The sequence below is a fragment of the Trichoderma atroviride genome, chromosome 2 (assembly GCF_020647795.1).
Source record: "Trichoderma atroviride chromosome 2, complete sequence".
In the NCBI taxonomy this organism is placed as follows: domain Eukaryota; kingdom Fungi; phylum Ascomycota; class Sordariomycetes; order Hypocreales; family Hypocreaceae; genus Trichoderma; species Trichoderma atroviride.
The window spans coordinates 4138954-4155451 of NC_089401.1; the positions used below are offsets into that span (position 1 = coordinate 4138954).

Here is a 16498-nt window from a genome sequence, read left to right on the forward strand (position 1 = left end):
TCATTGCGAACAAACTAGCGCGGGCAGTGCCAACTCAGCTCGGGACGATGCCAACGCTAATATAACCATATCATCAGACATGTCCCGCCAGGTCCGATGTGCTATATGATCTATCTCCAGGTACTATACCAAATAGACACACGTACTGTGGAGGTTGGAGCATCACTTGGAGCAGTAATAGGCCGAAAGCACCGTAGATGAAACAATGCCTGGCTTTTCTGTTTTGTATGCAGCTTAACCGCATCCTGATGGGCTCGCAAGTAGCAACTACTAGTAGTATCTTCTCTGGATAAAAAAAGAGCATCGCGGCACTCTGGCTAAGCTTTGGCCCTAGGGAGCGCCGACAGAGCTTTGCAGCAATGTGCCCAAACATCTCCAGCTGAGGCCCGGCTCCATGCTAAAAAGCGCCAACAAAGCGCCTCGTACGAGCGGCACTGCTCAGGAAGATGCAGCCGAAGAGATTGTCGTCGGCCGTCTACACGTACAGGCCGTAATGCCGCGCAAGGCCCGGCGGCACCCCAGATCGCCCCCACACTCTGCAGCCAGCTCGTTCGTCGGAGCCGCAGTCCAGGTACTCGACCTCTCTCTCCATCTTACAAGTACTTGCCAGAACCTCAGCTGTGTCTTCAGCCCTGGCGGCAAAGCTCGTGGCACGCGTCTTCAGAGCTGCTAGTAGAGTCGGCCAAGGAGAAAATTCCCCGATAAAACCCACCGGGGGGCCCGAGCCGCTCGTTTGCGTTGCGGCTTCACCATTGGCTGCCGGTACGGGAGATGCTGGAGGGTCTACAAGTAGCACTCCGAGCACATTACGCGTAACAGCAGGTCTGGTCTCTGCAACTGTTTCAACCGCCGAATCGTCGACTTTGACCACGCAAGCCACGCTGCGGCGATTCGCTAAGCTACATAGTAGATTGCCGGCTAGTGGCATGCCAAGCTCGCTCGCCATAATTGCGCGCCGAATCTACTCGCGACGTCTTGGGCGCCACAGTGGTCGAGTCCAGGTGTAAGTAGCGCCATCTGCGCTTCGGTGGCTGGGATCGGCTCATGTCTGGTGTTTAGGTTGATTGCACGTTGAAAGACCGCTACAACAACGTGCACTATTTGACGACATTCCACTGCCGTTCAACACCGACCACTAACTAGCATCGACTACTAGCATCGACTACTAGCATCAATTGCCGCTTCAGGTCCTCAGCCTTACCGGTAACCGCGTTGCCATTGCCCCGGCCCCTCTCATCCGGGAGCCTCTAGTCTAGCTGTCGTAACCTCGATTCGAGGGCGCCGTCTCCTAATCTCCCTCGCGAGGCTGTCTCCAGAATCCAGAGGCCTTGATGTGTTGCTAAACCCTGCCAAGCCAGAGAACCAGGTGGATATTGGGGCCTCCGCCAGCTCCATAGCCTGGCCACGCACAATGGCCGGAACGCTATCCCACATCCTCGATGGCCCGGGCAGCGATCCTCGGCCTCTGTCTGGGTCTCTGTCTGGGTCTCTGTCTGGGTCCCAACCTGCACCTGTACCTGCACCTGCACCTATGCCTGTGCCTGTCTCCGAGACCTTTCTGGCGGCAAAGCAACCGGCTGTGGGCTCTGATGCTACCGCTACCAGTATAGCAGGCCCGGCGCCGTCGAATCCAACGACCCAAAGTCACACCATGCAGGCGGTACCGTCATCAACCACGCCTGGTCTTCCTTCAACTTCTCCAGGGACGAACACTACTGCTGGCACTTCTTTCTCTGCTCCAGATACGACTGCCGACCCATTCGCCAGCAGTGTCACCGGCGAAACTCCAGCATCAGCATCCCACCAGAGCCATCAGAACACCAATCCTTATGCGTGCCGCGACTGTGGGCGCTCATACTCGCGGCCAGAGCATCTTGTTCGACATGTTCAGACGCACACCTTGGGCCGGCGCTTTGCTTGCGAAATCTGTAACAAGTCGTTTGCACGGAAGGATCTGTTGAGAAGGCATGTTAGCAATCATGACAACGACTCGCCCAAGAAGCGTCAACGACTGGTTTCAACTCCCAACTCCAGCCGCGTCACCCAGGCCTGCCGCCCTTGCGCCGCTGCTCGAGTCAAATGCGACGAAACGAAGCCGTGCAGACGCTGCGTCAGTCGTAACTTGGCATGTTCTGCCTTCGAGACCAGCCCAGGCTCTTCCACGCATCTTGCTCACCTTCCAGGGAGCGGACAGGATGCCCCTGTACAAAATCAAACGAATAGCGGCTCCTATATAGCACCCGCAGATTCGAATTCCGCGCTTCTGAATACCCCCAGGAACTTGATCCGCGATAATACAACCAACAAGAGCAGCCCTCTATCGCAAACCAACTCATCAAGGCAAGATGATATTAGCCAGTTGACAACTCCGGATACTGGAGTGGAGTCAGGTAAGTCTTGCGATTGGCTCGGGGGAACAAGCTTTTGATTTCTTCACCACGTCAGGAGGCAAGACTGACGGCGTCCTCATTTTGTAGGCCACACTCTTAGCCAGGCAGCTCACCCACATAACACGGCGAAAACTGGCCCCATGGACTTTAACCAAATCCCATTTTTCGATTTCCTGCGCGATGTCCTCTATCAGCAGCCTTTAGATCTGCCGCGGCCAACCGAATCTCAAGGTCCAGCCGTGTTAGATTTCTGCGACAACATGGACATGGCTCTTACCGAAATGGACTTTGGCCTCCTAGATCACTGGAATCTGGATCTAGAGGACGGCGGGGCACTGGTAGCACCTGCTTTGGTCGGCCAGAATCCCCAAAACTCGGTTGAAATGTCCCAGATGCGGCAGAATCTTGCCAACGTCTGGGGAGAATTGCCGTGGAAATGGGAGCCGACTGCCAGGGATAGTGGCTATACTGAGCAGGGCAATCTACCCATATCCGCCAAAGATCTTTCTAATGCGCAGTTTCAAGAAACCAAAAAGAATCTTGAGCGAGTCGTTGACCAGAAGCTGAGTCTTTCCAGCCGCGACCAGATCTTGGCCATCATCTTAAAAACTTGTCGCGATCCCTCGACGGCCGGTCGGGTGGCTGCCTCTTTCCCAAATGTGGACGTGATGGATACGATGATGCAAGCTTTCCTGGCCGCTCATATTCAACAAGTATCAACATGGATACACTTTCCCACCCTCAAGCTGAATTCGCTATGGCCCGAATGGGTTGGGAATGCTGTGGCTGCTGGTGCTGTGCTGATGCCGGCCCCGACGTTACGCAAGTTTGGATTTGCCATCCAAGAGGCAGTTCGTAAGTGCAAACCATACGAGAAATCAACTAAATCGTAGCAAAGGTCATTTTCTCACATCAAAATCCGCTAGGCATTACCATTCCTGCAAGAGTAAGATTCAAAGAGCCAACCAGCATATTCATATCCGCCAAAGGATAATGAGCTTACGTCTAACTTACATTACAGTTTGAAGAAAATAACACCGCTATCCAAAACCTTAGTTTGGTCCAATCACTCATTTTGGGGCAAGACATTGGTCTATGGAGCGGTAACCGCAGAAAGATGGAGATTGCCGAGTGCCATTTGGTGATTCCTGTGACGGTAAGGGGGATGATACTACATGCAAATTATACAAGATGCATACTTACCAAGTGACTCTAGATGATGAGATATCGACGATTTTTCCAGCGGCACATGTATCCTATTATCACCGTAAATCCCTCAGACGAGGGTGAAACATTACAACAAAAGTGGATGAGGTGGGCGGCTGCGGAGCAATGGAAGAGGTCAGTCTTTGGAAAAGGTTGCTTCTCTAATTTCCATCAGCCTATCACTAACGTTGGGGGGGGAAAGACTAGCATACCACTGTTACATCCGAGAAGCCCAGTTATCGATGACAGCATTGACAAATCCCTGCATGTCGTATTCCGAGTTGACGCTGCCACTACCAGAACGGAAGGAACTGTGGTTGGCAAAATCGGCGTCTGAGTGGAAGACACTTTATTTATCGGGGACGGCTGGACAAGAGAATCCAAGGCTGCCATCAATCGCCGATGCGTATCGAGACGTACGCCAGCTTGCTGAAAATTCTACACGGATTGACACGCAGCTGTCTGTGTCAATTTTCCTTCACGGCTTTTGGTCAATGATTTTGGAATACTCTCAGCTAAGTGTGGTGCATCAATTTCGGAGCTACACCAAAGAAAAGCCCAACTCTATGCTCAACTCCAGGCGCCAGGAGCTCCTTAGAGATCTACAGTCGTTTCAGTTCAACTCTTCAGATTTACCAGGCGTCACCCCTCAAGAACACGTCGTGTTAAACCTTCTCATGATGCACCTTTACGTATCTCTAGACGACCTACAAATCTTCTCGGGCAAACAAGGTGAAGAAGAAGCCCGTCGTATGTACCCCATTTTGCAACAGTGGACAGCCAACCCTGAGTCATGGTTCGCAGTTTGGTGCGCGGGGCAGATCTTGCGATATGCCAAACTGTTTCCTCTCAGCCAGCTGAAGGATTTCTACGCCATAGCGGTCCATCATGCCGCACTGGCTTTGTGGACCTATGGCGTTGTGGCTCGAGCCAGCCAGCAGCAGGACATGGCATCGCAGTATGGATATGAGCCCATGTATCTGGATGAAGGCAATGCCACATCAATCCAGCATTTCTTGAGCTTTGGGCAGGGGAGACCTCTTATTCAAGGACCCGCAGGCGGATCAAGTTCAGGAGCGGCACCCGGCGAGGCGTGTGTTTACGACCCTCGTGCGTGCATGGATATTGCGCAAGAGATTTTGCAGACGAATTTTAGAAGACCCCAAGACGCCTTGCCGCCTCTCGTGGAGAATCTTTGCCAGCTGATCAAACAGCTTGGAAACGCGGCATGGGCGGTTGGCTTGGGGTGAGCATTCTATTTTTTATTTATTCTTCTCCCAGATGAATCCTCCCTACCCGCATGTATAAACATCATCTTACTGATCACTGGTCGGAGTTGTGTGTGTTTTCGGTGCAAGTGTTTAAAAAAAAAAAATTTTTTTTTGGTTTATCCTTGTACTTCTTTCTTGATGAACTATTTAACCACGGATGGCGCATCGTTGCATAATACCCGAGTAGGGGCTGTTGGTGTACGAAGGAGACGAGTGCGCTGAGTTTCGAGTGTGGATTGTATCATACAGATTGGTGTATATACAGCCTGTTGCATTTGTCAATATATATTCGTACATGTGCTCTCTATCTATACATATCTCTATTTCTACATATTGTTGGTAGGTAGATATGGACAATTACATTTCATCAACAAGATCGATCTGAATACTACTACTACTACTACTAGCTGGTGAGTGTCAGATTGATTGGATGCCAACCAACCAAGTCGCAGAGCCACGTGCGTTAGATTGTGCTATTAATGTCCTTGGAGCTACTGTATAATCGGCAACAGGCGTCTCCACCGTCAGGCTATACTGGAAATGAACAGCTGCGTTTGCGCAGTTCATAAGACGAGGCTGAGCCGAGATTGGTCATCTCTACCTTGAGCTTCTGTTCCCCCAACGGGCACAAAGCCGTATTGGCGTCATATTTCATCTCTCGTCTTACCTACTCAAACTTTTTTTAAGCCGGCTGCTCTCTCTTTTGCTACGCGGAAATAGAGAGGCTGGGCGATAGAGTTTTCGCTTTCGCTTTCTGGCTTCCCGCGGCCCGTCCCCCACGTCGCCGCGTTTCTCTCTTCTCCATTTTCATCTGCTCGCTCTTGTACAATCTGAGGAAAATATCACGACAAAGACATTGAATTTCTCACCATTCAATTCCTGGTCCATCTGTCGTGACATCTTTATTTATTTTTTCATTTTATTCTCTCATCTCCCCACTGTTACAGCACAAAAACAGAATCCCCTACCAACGAGAACAAGCCACGACCCCACGGGGGCAATCATCAACATCATCACCCACCACTCATACTCACCCCATGTTGGAGAATCCACTCAGCCTTGTTAATTAACAAACCCGTTCTCCGCCTTCCCGTATCTTTGTCCCATCTCGCCCTTTGTTGAGGGGGGGGGCCATGGATTCCAGCTTCTTCCGCTGGCCATCGCCCGGGCCGCAAACAGCCGTCGCCGTCACCGTCACCGTCACGGCCGTAGCCACGGCGACGCTGCTGCTGCTGGCCAGATCCGCGCTGCGGCCGCGGTGGGGCAGGGCGCTGCCGAGCCCGCTCAAGACGACGATTCCGAGGCTGCCGCGGGACGAGGTCGAACGCCTGGTCTATCAGCCGGACGCCTTTCCGGGGGCGAGGGACGTTGATACGCCGGTGAGTTTGAGTGGGATGAGAAGGCAGATCAAATGAATGAGGAATGAAGAATTGCCAAGCTAAAACATCATGCCAGTATGGATCCATCCGCGTCTATGAGTTTGGCCCCGAGGATGGCGAAAAGGTCCTGCTCGTCCATGGTATCAGCACTCCCTGTATAACGCTCGCTCTCATCGCCCACGGGCTCGTTAAACGCGGATGTCGAGTAATGCTCTTTGTAAGGCACTCTTCCCCCAGGGTCAGGCAAAGCACCGTACTAACGGCGTCTTATAGGATCTCTTTGGCCGAGGCTTCTCAGACGGCGTCGGCGATCTCCCTCATGATGAGCGCCTCTACACCACTCAGATCCTCCTCGTGCTCGCCTCAAGCCCCTTGGCCTGGACTGGAAACGACGCCTTCCGCCTCGTTGGATACTCCTTGGGCGGAGGCATCGCCGTTCACTTTGCCACTGCGTTTCCTCACCTTGTCTCGTCGCTCGTTCTGCTCGCCCCCGCCGGTCTCATCAATGCCGCAGACTTTGGCGCCGTGTCATTGTTCATCTTCAAGTCTGGCTTCGTGCCGGAGAGAATCCTCGCGTACCTGACCCGAATTCGCCTGCAGCAACCCATTGCCGCCTCCCGAAAGGCCAAAGAGATCTCGCCGTCCGCAGCAGCCGCCGACATTGCCGCCACAGAGGCCACCAGCGACAGCGAGACGCAGAAAGCCGACGGATCTTCCATTCCTTTTGAGCAGCATGTGCTCATGTACGTCCGATGGATGGCTCTTCATCATACCGGCTTCATCCCGGCCTTCATGTCTTCGATTCGATGGTCGCCCTTGACGGACCAGCATGAGAGCTGGAGGCTGCTTGCGCGCCGAAAGCCGGGCTCGACGATGGTCCTGTTGGCGCAGAATGATGAGATTATCGACGTAAAGGGCTACGAGCGCGAGGGCCTGCCTCTTGTGGGCGGTAAGGAGAATGCGGTTTGGAAGGTTCTTCCTGGTACGCATGACTTTGTCATGACGCACTCGGAGAGGATCCTCAAGGAGATGGATGAGCTGTGGAACTAAATACGCTGCTGGACGTGGCAGACTTGAATACTGGTATTATCTTTCGATTTGGAAAGACATGAACAATTTATATAAAACTTAGCGGGAGAGCGGCCATGTATCAGGCTTAGAGAAGAGAATCTTTGTGTCTATTTGTTCGTTGGAGTTGCGTTACTAGATCTTTCTATGCTGATCCAATTGATTAAACCAAATATATATATAACATGCAGAAAATTGCCTCATAAAATATAACAAGGCGCCGCTGATTGCGCCCAAGATAACATGGTCAGTTCATAAGCCCCAATTGTATTCTCCCACGTAGGATTTTACCTGTCCAAAGCTTGACTTTGACACTATTTTCACCACATGTGTTAAGAACGATTTATAAACAGTGAGAGGATCATGTTCACAGAGGAGGATAAAACTCACCATGTTCCAGTAAACTCCCTTCTTCTTCAACAGCTCCATATGACTGCCCTGCTCCAGAAGCTGGCCCTCGCCCAGCACAAAAATGACATCTGCATTCTGCACCGTCGCCAGCCGATGAGCAACCACAACCATGGTGCGTCCCTTGCTGGCGCGCTCAAACGCCGCCTGCACGAGCTTTTCGCTCTCCGAGTCGAGCGAGCTTGTGGCCTCGTCCAAGAGCAGGATGTTTGGCTTGCGGATCAGGGCGCGGGCAATGGCAACGCGCTGCTTCTGGCCTCCTGAGAGGGAAACGCCGCGGGAGCCAATGTTTGTGTTGTAGCCTTCGGGGAGGGAGACGATGAAGTCGTGGATGGAGGCGTCGCGGCAGGCTTGGTGGATCTGTTCATCGGTGGTGGTGGCGTCGTCGACGCCAAGGATGATGTTGTCTCTGAGAGTGCCTGCAATGACGGATTAAAATTCAGCTTCACAGATATAAAAAGGGATTTCGGCAGAAATAGAAGAAACTTACCTTGGAATAGGGTTGGTTCTTGTGCTACGAGTGAAAGGTATTTGCGGTAGTCAAAGACGTTGACATCAGCGATGTCTTGGCCGTTGCATAGAATGAGGCCCTTATCGAGATCGTAGAATCTACTCATTCGAAATATTAGTAACTCAGCTAGAAATATCAAGCTGCCAATCGGACTAACCGTTCAAGAAGTGAAATGATGCTCGTCTTGCCACACCCAGACGATCCCACAAGAGCCGCAAACTGGCCCTTTTCAATCGTCAAGTTCAGCCCGCGGAAGACTGCCATGTCTCGAGTCGGGTACTTGAAATGCACGTCCTTGAGCTCAATCTTCACACCTCCTTCCACGTCTGGGATCTCGTTTCCTCCTCCAGAGCTCTTGTCTCGGAACATTGTCTCTCTCGTGTTCAAGATGCGGTTCGAAGCTTCCGTTACTTGTGCCGCATTAGGGCCAAAGCCGAAACTCTGACCGGCAGACTGCGAGGCGTTCATGATGGCCATGAAGCAGACAAAGTAGTTTTCAGGCTTGTACTCGCCGCTCGCCAACAGGCGGCTTCCATAGTAGAAGATGAGCGCTTGGCAGGCCAATGTGCAGCTGTCGGCGAATCCAAAGAGAAAGCTGGCGAAGCGGGCTTTTTTGAACGCCGTCTTAACGTGGCCATCGCAGAGTGTTTTGAAACGGTCCGTGATGGGAGTTTCCAGAGTAAGCGACGTAACGGTTCTAAAAGCACCAATTGACTCGGAAGCAAACTTGGAGCTTTCGGCAAAGACTTCGTTGTTCATCTTTTCGAATTGCAATTCATACCTAAAGCGCCAGTACGACGAGGCAAGAAGAATGGGCATGACGACAGCGACACCGACCAAGGCCAGTTTCCAGCCAAAGTAGAAAGAGATGATGATTGATCCAGTGAGGTTGAAAAGCGCAATGTAGACGCTGGCCATGTTGGCACCCATGAGCTCCTCCAGCCGCTGAGGATCTCCTGCGGCGCGAGCCGTCATGGTGCCGTGAGAGTGGTCCTCGTGATCAAAATACGAAGTCTTTTGGTAAAGGATGGCCTCGAAATACTGCTGCTGATACTTGGCTCGAATGATTGATGCCATTCGAGTGGAAGCTAAAAACGCTCCAAAGTAAGAGATTCCAACACCGATAGCCAGCACGAACCACATCAAGGACCAGAACCGGCTTTCATGAAGAAGCTTTTGGCCAGTGAATTCGAATACCACAATGAGTTTTGCAAAGAGCCAGGCTTGCAGCGGAGTTGCCGCGCCGGCACAGGCGGTGAAGATCAATGTTATAAACATCAAGTACCAGTAGGTATTAGTCTCATAGAAGAGGCGGCCAAAACTGCTGAAAATGTTGCGTTCTTTTTCGGTGCTGCTGCTATCAGTTTGAGCTGTGGCTTCATAAAGAGCCTGGCTCTTCTCGCGAGTCAGATTGTCATCGCTATCCGTCGGGTCATCGCTTTCTTCGGCCTGTGACGCATTTCCTAGTGAGAGTGCCTGAGCTTGTACGAGGCCAGCATAGACACCACCTTCCAAGGCAATAAGGCTCTCGTGGTTACCCTGCTCTGCAACTTTTCCCTTCTTGATGACAATGATTCGATCGGCCTTCTTGATGGTGGACAGACGATGAGCTATCGTGATTGTTGTCCGATTCTGTGCCACGCGGTCGAGAGCAGCCTGGACAATGCGTTCTCCTCGAACATCGATCGCACTTGTCGCTTCGTCTAGAATAAGGATCTTTGGCTTTCGAACGATGGACCGAGCGATGGCAATACGTTGACGCTGGCCGCCAGAGAGTTTAGCACCACTGTCGCCAACTAAGGTATCGTAGCCCTGCAACATGTACAAACATTAGCACATTAATCGGAAAGAGGGGGGGATGCCATGGAAACGAAAAAGACGATGCTACGAAGGATCCGTGAGCAACTAACCTGTGGAAGCTTGTCAACAAACTCATCAACAAATGCTTCAATGCACGCTTCCTTGACCAATTTCCTCTTTACTTCTTCCGGCTCGTTCTCCCATTCCGTGCCAATGAGGCCATTCGCCACGTTTTTGTATATCGAGTCGTTGAATAGAAAGGGCTCCTGCTGGACCAGTCCAATCTGAGATCTCCACCACTTCAGATGGATGTCATCCAGAGCATGTCCGCACGTTGTGAGTGTGCCGCTGAGCTTCACTGGTGGGCCGGTGTCTTCCACTTTCGGGGCCTCAAGCTCTTCCTCAGCCTCGCCCGCCTTCTTCTTCTTCTTCTTCTTCTTTTCCGGTTCCACGGCCTCTTCGATAACGTATTGGTGCTTGAGCGTATACCATCTTTCTATCAATCCGACAACGGTACTCTTTCCTGATCCCGATGGACCGACAATGGCGTTAATTTTGCCTGCCTCAATGCGGAGATCCAGCTCGTCTAGGATCTTGACATGAGGACGGCTTGGATACGCAAAGGTGACTTTGTCGAATACAATGTCGTCTGTGGCAGAGACCTCGGGATCTGTAAGATGACCCTTTTCTGGCTGGGGTGCGTCTATAACAGTAAAGAACTGGCAGGCTGCAACTGTAGCTTTGCTAACAGCCAACATGGGGGTGGTCGTTCGTTCCAGCGAGAAAACAACGTTCATCACAGACATTAAAACGCTTCACAACTTAGTACCAGATCAAAATAGTCATCTCAAGAGGAAAACACTCACATGACAATTGTTCCAACATTATTGGCATGCCCCTCAGCTATTTCCTTGGTTCCATACCAGAATGCCAGCGCAAACGCCGAGAATACGCTGAAGAACTGTGGCGCTGTTAAAGACGCTCTGTTTTCTAAACAACAAAGGGCGTGTGTTACTTACGATCAATCCAAACTGCAGAGAAAGGAATGGAGATGTGTGCTGGGCATGCATTTTTGCTTCCTCGACAGATATTCCATACTTTTTCGCCATACGGCTCTCCGCGCCGCACGCTGAAATCATGCGAATACTAGCAAAGGTCTCACTCGCAACGGCAGAGGATTTCGCTTCGGCCTAGCAAAGACGTCAGTCCCGTATTGACAGCTGTATACCCATAATTAATATGATTGCTCACCTGTGACACTCGTCCGTGGCCTTTGACAATAAGAGGCATCAATACAGAGACAGAGAGTCCAATGAAGAGGATGGTCGAAGACGTAACCAGCGTGAGAGCCCAGTTTCGGGTAAACGCAATGATGATGGAAGCAACAATTGTCGCATTGTACTCGAAAAAGACACCGAGCTTTTCCGAAATGCCAAGCTGAAGAACGTTGCTGGTCGAGGTGATTGTTGTCGTCGCGTAGCCCGGCGGCATCGAGTCCAGAACATGGATGCTCTGGCCAAGCAGTGCTGTCAGGTAGTGCAACCGAATCGCCGAAGATATCCTAATTCCAATCATTCGAAAGGCAAACTATCGCACAGCATATATCTCTTAGCAGCCGAATCATTCAATATAGGGCAGGCATAATATAGACGAAAATGCCACGGGGCCTGTAATCAATGACAGGGGTTTTCGCACCTTGTTGATATAGTTGAGTCCTAATCGGCCGAGAAAGAGAGCAAACATGTATAAGCTGGTAATACGCCTAAGTAATTTGACACAAGATAAACATCAAGAATAGTTACTGACGACAACTTGTTTGCTCTTCGGTGAAAAGCTTCCTCGCTTTGGTTGGAGGGATCGGTAAAGTCGCTTATGCTGCCGACGAAATTACCTGGACAACACCGTAAACTTTCTGCACAACACGGCAACATGGGATGACAGAAATGGGTGTAAGAAGAAGCAGATCATTAAAGACATACCAAAGACTACATTCATCAACGGCAACGTGATACCAGCACCGATAGAAGCCAAGATGCCCGCCGCGTACGCAAAGAAGTCCCATTTCGTCGCATATTGAAAGACTCGCTGAGAAGCATTGATGCTGATTAGCACTCTCGGGTTCCATCGTTTTGTCTTTTGGTGTATTTATTCAGCAAGACACACCAAGTAATCTTTAAACGATGCTAGTCTCTGAGGCCGAGCCTTTGGCTGCTCTTGCGCCGGCTCAGAAGCGGTGCCATCGTCAACAGAGGCCGATGCCTTGTCATCCACAGGATAGCTCGACAGCTCGACGTCGGTCTCCTTCATCTCGAAGTGGTGACGATCCCAAATCCAATACTGATGGAAATCAAGTACCGGACCTTAGGCGAGAATTAAAGAAGACGAAGTTGATGGAGGCGAGCCGAAGCGCAGCTGAGGGTGTGCGCCGCAATGCATAAGTACCAGGTACAAGTACAAATGCGCGGTTGGCGGATGGCGATTGTCGTCATGAACCGATACGCTGGGCTTCCCAGGTCGGCCTAGTCCCCCAGCGCGATGCCGGAAACTCACCGCGAGTTCAAGCCCCTGAGGCCCTTTTTTAGGATACGGAAAATTAATTAGAGCTGGGCGGGCTTCAAAACGTGGAAACGATCAATACGCGGGAGCTGCAGACGGCGATTCGCAGTGGATACTGGTTCTGAGGTAGGGCGGCAGTGGCATGTTGGAGAGCTAGAGACTGGAGGCAGCCGATCAAATTGTTAGTGACTGGAGTTTTCATGGCGTGAAACGGGCTATTGGCAGCTTCTACTTGCAGCCCCTGCTTAGATGCCTAAGAGGAATCCATCAGTCATTAAAGCCATCATGCTACTGCTTCTAGACCTGCTGCTGCTCCATTCCTCAGCGGGTGGAGGGGCCAAATAGCGATTGATTGCAATCATTTCCCCAAGGACTCTTTTATCGTCTACTTGCTACATGTAGTTATATTTGGAGTATTCATGTCCGTTGCGCCAAATCACAGGCAACACTACTGAGGTACTCGGTGTTATAAACTCGCCTGTATGTACTCTGATACTGAGCTTCAATGAATCTGTCAAGGGCATTGGCATCCTAATTTCCCACAATAGCCCAGCGTAGCTCGTTGCAATCTGGCTTCAACTGCGCATCCCCAAGAACAAGCATTTCTTCGGTGCATCTCAAAGCGATACGAGTATGCACTCATCAACATGAAACTCTCACTCGGGATTACCTCGAACCCGCTATTAGCACGCAGGTAATGCTGGGGTTGGCCAATCACGGCGCAGCCACATACGTGTAAAGCCTTCTGCCAGTTATGTGCGAGCAATAGTAATCGACAGCAGACCTGGCCTTGTTCTGGAACAATCGCGCTAGGGCCAGGTGGCGCCGTATTGTTCGGTTTGCAGGGATGGATGACAATATCATCGCTAGACGATGGAATGCTGCTGGCTGGATTGAAAATGTACAAGTACAGTTGACAGGTCAAAGCAAGAGGCGTCGTGTCTGCGTCAATAGTGGCATCGTTTGATCTGGTTTTGACTCTGCCGGGGAGTTGATATAGCCCGAGAAGCCGTTCTGCAAATGGAGCATTTCCGGCACGCCACGCGAAAGGCAGCAGCCCATTGACTGCATGTCTCGCCTCCTATAGGCGGCACTTTAACCCAATCTGAAGAGCTTAGATGGTCTGATGTCAACCACCACCAGCACCGAAGAGGACACTTGTGCTTCTGCGCTTCGCATTGTGAGTCACGCATCGTCCATGCACTCGTCATGCTTCTCGAGGCGAATACGCACTACGGCTTCTCGTGGGGAATCTGGGGTTTTATCATCAAAGTGGCGATCAAAAGGGGACAGCTCTGCATTCGCTAGCTGGTTCTTCCCGATTTGACTACTACCCTGAATAGGTCTCTGACCAGAGTACATGATGCCTCCTAACCTTTAAAGCTGTACTCGGGTTGGCCCATTTCCGCTACATAGCTGCGTACAGTACTATGTAGTAAAGTATGACTTGCATGATATATAGGGCGAGATGGGTGCAGAGTGCACAGCTCAATGATGCTCGATGCGACCAAATTCTTTCAATCAATTCTAGTCTATTGTTCCGTGTTCTCAGTCGGTTATATGTACGTATATATATACATACTACTATTTGCGTTCGGCTATTATGTATTCACCAAAATTGAATCAAACGCATCCGATACAATGCAAAACACCACGAGCATCGCGTCATGCATTCCATTCAACCTCCATCAGACGTTTCGCTCATTGGAGCTGAGTTCTACAAGTGATTGAGCTCTAGGTCTACTGTTCGCAATCTTTATTCCTTATCGATAAACAAAAATTCTGCCCCGCCTGTCGAGGCACCCAAAATTGGCGGGGCTGACTTTTGCGTGACCCATACAAACAGCGCCGATGACTCCTGCCACAACTTCAAGCCTATTTTTTCCCCCTCCACCCCTCGGATGAAGATAGTTTTGGCTGCATTTAGGTCCCTTCGACCATATCGGCCATTGTCGCAATTGCAAAGACTTCGGCTTGCAACTCCTCTTCTACGTACTGCATCTTTGTTCCACTCACAGGCGCCAACCGTCGACATGGCTCCCAAAACCAAGTTCGAGCTAAAAACTGCCAAGGGCACAAAAGATTGTAAGTTGCGATACTCGATTCGCGGGAGCGCGAATGTAGCAAAAACTCGAAGCTTACTCACCCCACGGGAGTGGCAAGGAAATGGTCATTCGAGACAAGATCTTCAGCACCATCACCGAAGTCTTCAAGCGCCACGGCGGAGTCACCATCGACACACCTGTATTTGAGCTCAAGGAGATCCTCGCTGGCAAATATGGTGAGGACAGCAAGCTCATCTACGACCTTGCCGACCAAGGCGGCGAGATTACCTCGCTGAGATACGACCTGACGGTCCCATTCGCTCGTTTCCTGGCCATGAACAAGGACATTCAGAACATCAAGCGCTACCACATCGCCAAGGTCTATCGCCGTGACCAGCCCGCCATGACCAAGGGCAGAATGCGAGAGTTTTACCAGTGCGATTTTGATATTGCTGGCAACTACGACTCTATGCTGCCCGACGCCGAAGTCATCCGAATCATCACCGAAGTCTTTGAGGGCCTAGGATGGAACGGCGCATATACCATCAAGCTAAACCACCGCAAGATCCTGGATGGCATCTTCCAGGTCTGCGGAGTCCCCGAAGACAAGATTAGAACAATCTCCTCTGCAGTTGACAAGCTTGACAAGCTACCATGGGCGGATGTCCGAAAAGAGATGACCGAAGAGAAGGGCCTGGATGGGGAGATTGCAGACCGTATTGGAAAGTGGGTTGTTTTGAGGGGACGCCACGAGCTGCTCGAGAAGCTCCGCAACGACGAGAAGCTTTCAGCAAACGAGTCCATGAAGCAGGGCGTTGCAGATGTTACTCTCCTTTTCGACTATCTTGAGGCTTTTGGCGTTCTTGATAAGGTATCATTTGATCTTGGCCTGGCTCGTGGCTTGGATTACTACACTGGCCTCATCTATGAAGTTGTCACCGAAGGTTCTGCTCCGGAGGCAACACCAGGATCAGAAGCTGCGGCTGTAAAGCCATCCAAGAAGAAGTCAAAGAGCAATGGAGAGGACGAAGATCGGTCTGATGATCCCACCATCGGTGTTGGAAGCGTGGCTGCTGGCGGTCGATATGACAACCTGGTCGGCATGTTTTCCGGAAAGAATCAGATCCCTTGCGTTGGCATCTCATTTGGTGTCGATCGCATCTTCTCCATCATCAACGCTCGGATGGCTGCCGACAAGTCCGCCGAGCAAGTGCGTGGCAATGAAGTCGATGTCTACGTCATGGCTCTTGGTGGAAAGGGACTAGTCAAAGAGCGTTTAGAGATTTGCGCAAAGCTGTGGCAGGCTGGTATCAAGGTAAGGCATTATGTTTTCATGGAATTACACTTGCTATGAACTGTTGGTGGCCATTTACTAACGTATAATCTGCAGGCCGAGTTTCTGTACAAGGCAAAGCCCAAGATGCAGGCTCAGTTCAAAGCTGCCGAAGCCAACGGCGTGCCATTTGCCATCTTTATTGGCGAAGACGAGTTAGCTCAAGGCAAGATCAAGGTCAAGGAGATGGGCTTGAAGGATGGACACCCCGAAAAGGACGGAGTCCTGGTGGACACAGTTCGCATGGCGGAAGATTTGAAGTACCGCATTCAACGCAAGAGAGAACTAGAGAGCATCACAATACAAGCCGGGGGTCTGAAGGTGGTGGACGGCATTAAGGGTAACCAGGCAGCCAAGAAGGAGGCTGAAGCCAAGGCGGAGGAGGCCCCAGCAGCTCCCGCGGCAGATGCGACGACTGAGGCCCCAGCTTCATAGAGCAACATGACCGAATTGAAAAAAAAAGTTGAACGCTATGATGTGTCGCAATCGAGTAGCATTTTGCTATCTGGTGAAGTAGAGAGCAAGGTAGTC

At 51.1% G+C, this 16498-nt stretch overlaps 5 protein-coding genes across 6 annotated transcripts; 4 read left to right on the plus strand and 1 right to left on the minus strand.

Annotated features, from left to right (window-relative positions):
- Positions 1–79: 79 nt before the first annotated feature.
- Positions 80–1487, plus strand: TrAtP1_004163 (uncharacterized protein; the record flags this gene model as incomplete). The annotated part of the gene is made up of 4 exons (XM_066112186.1): positions 80–91; positions 335–481; positions 543–1003; positions 1060–1487. The coding sequence occupies 4 exons, from the start codon at positions 80–82 to the stop codon at positions 1073–1075; spliced, it is 636 nt and encodes a 211-aa protein (XP_065968269.1). The 3' UTR covers positions 1076–1487.
- Positions 1464–5246, plus strand: TrAtP1_004164 (uncharacterized protein). The gene is made up of 6 exons (XM_066112187.1): positions 1464–2390; positions 2478–3245; positions 3317–3336; positions 3412–3546; positions 3607–3731; positions 3799–5246. The coding sequence occupies exons 1-6, from the start codon at positions 1532–1534 to the stop codon at positions 4844–4846; spliced, it is 2955 nt and encodes a 984-aa protein (XP_065968270.1). The 5' UTR covers positions 1464–1531; the 3' UTR covers positions 4847–5246.
- A 177-nt stretch (positions 5247–5423) lies between these two features.
- On the plus strand, positions 5424–7421 carry TrAtP1_004165 (uncharacterized protein). 2 transcript variants are annotated; one of them, XM_066112188.1, is made up of 3 exons: positions 5424–6246; positions 6323–6463; positions 6520–7421. In XM_066112188.1, exons 1-3 carry the CDS (start codon positions 6001–6003, stop codon positions 7294–7296), a joined length of 1164 nt encoding a protein of 387 aa, XP_065968271.1. In that variant the 5' UTR covers positions 5424–6000; the 3' UTR covers positions 7297–7421. The 2 variants fall into 2 exon arrangements, with proteins under 2 accessions (XP_065968271.1, XP_065968272.1); XM_066112189.1 differs by having other exon boundaries at positions 5424–6463.
- On the minus strand, positions 7422–12884 carry TrAtP1_004166 (uncharacterized protein). Its single transcript, XM_066112190.1, has 12 exons — positions 12197–12884; positions 12013–12118; positions 11840–11924; positions 11729–11783; positions 11285–11620; positions 11053–11223; positions 10900–10994; positions 10144–10846; positions 8391–10045; positions 8213–8331; positions 7705–8141; positions 7422–7628 (listed from the first exon to the last, which is right to left on the minus strand). The coding sequence occupies exons 1-12, from the start codon at positions 12338–12340 to the stop codon at positions 7602–7604; spliced, it is 3933 nt and encodes a 1310-aa protein (XP_065968273.1). The 5' UTR covers positions 12341–12884; the 3' UTR covers positions 7422–7601.
- A 1738-nt stretch (positions 12885–14622) lies between these two features.
- TrAtP1_004167 (uncharacterized protein) lies at positions 14623–16402 on the plus strand (the record flags this gene model as incomplete). The annotated part of the gene is made up of 3 exons (XM_066112191.1): positions 14623–14678; positions 14746–15949; positions 16025–16402. The coding sequence occupies 3 exons, from the start codon at positions 14623–14625 to the stop codon at positions 16400–16402; spliced, it is 1638 nt and encodes a 545-aa protein (XP_065968274.1).
- Between the last annotated feature and the right edge of the window lie 96 nt (positions 16403–16498).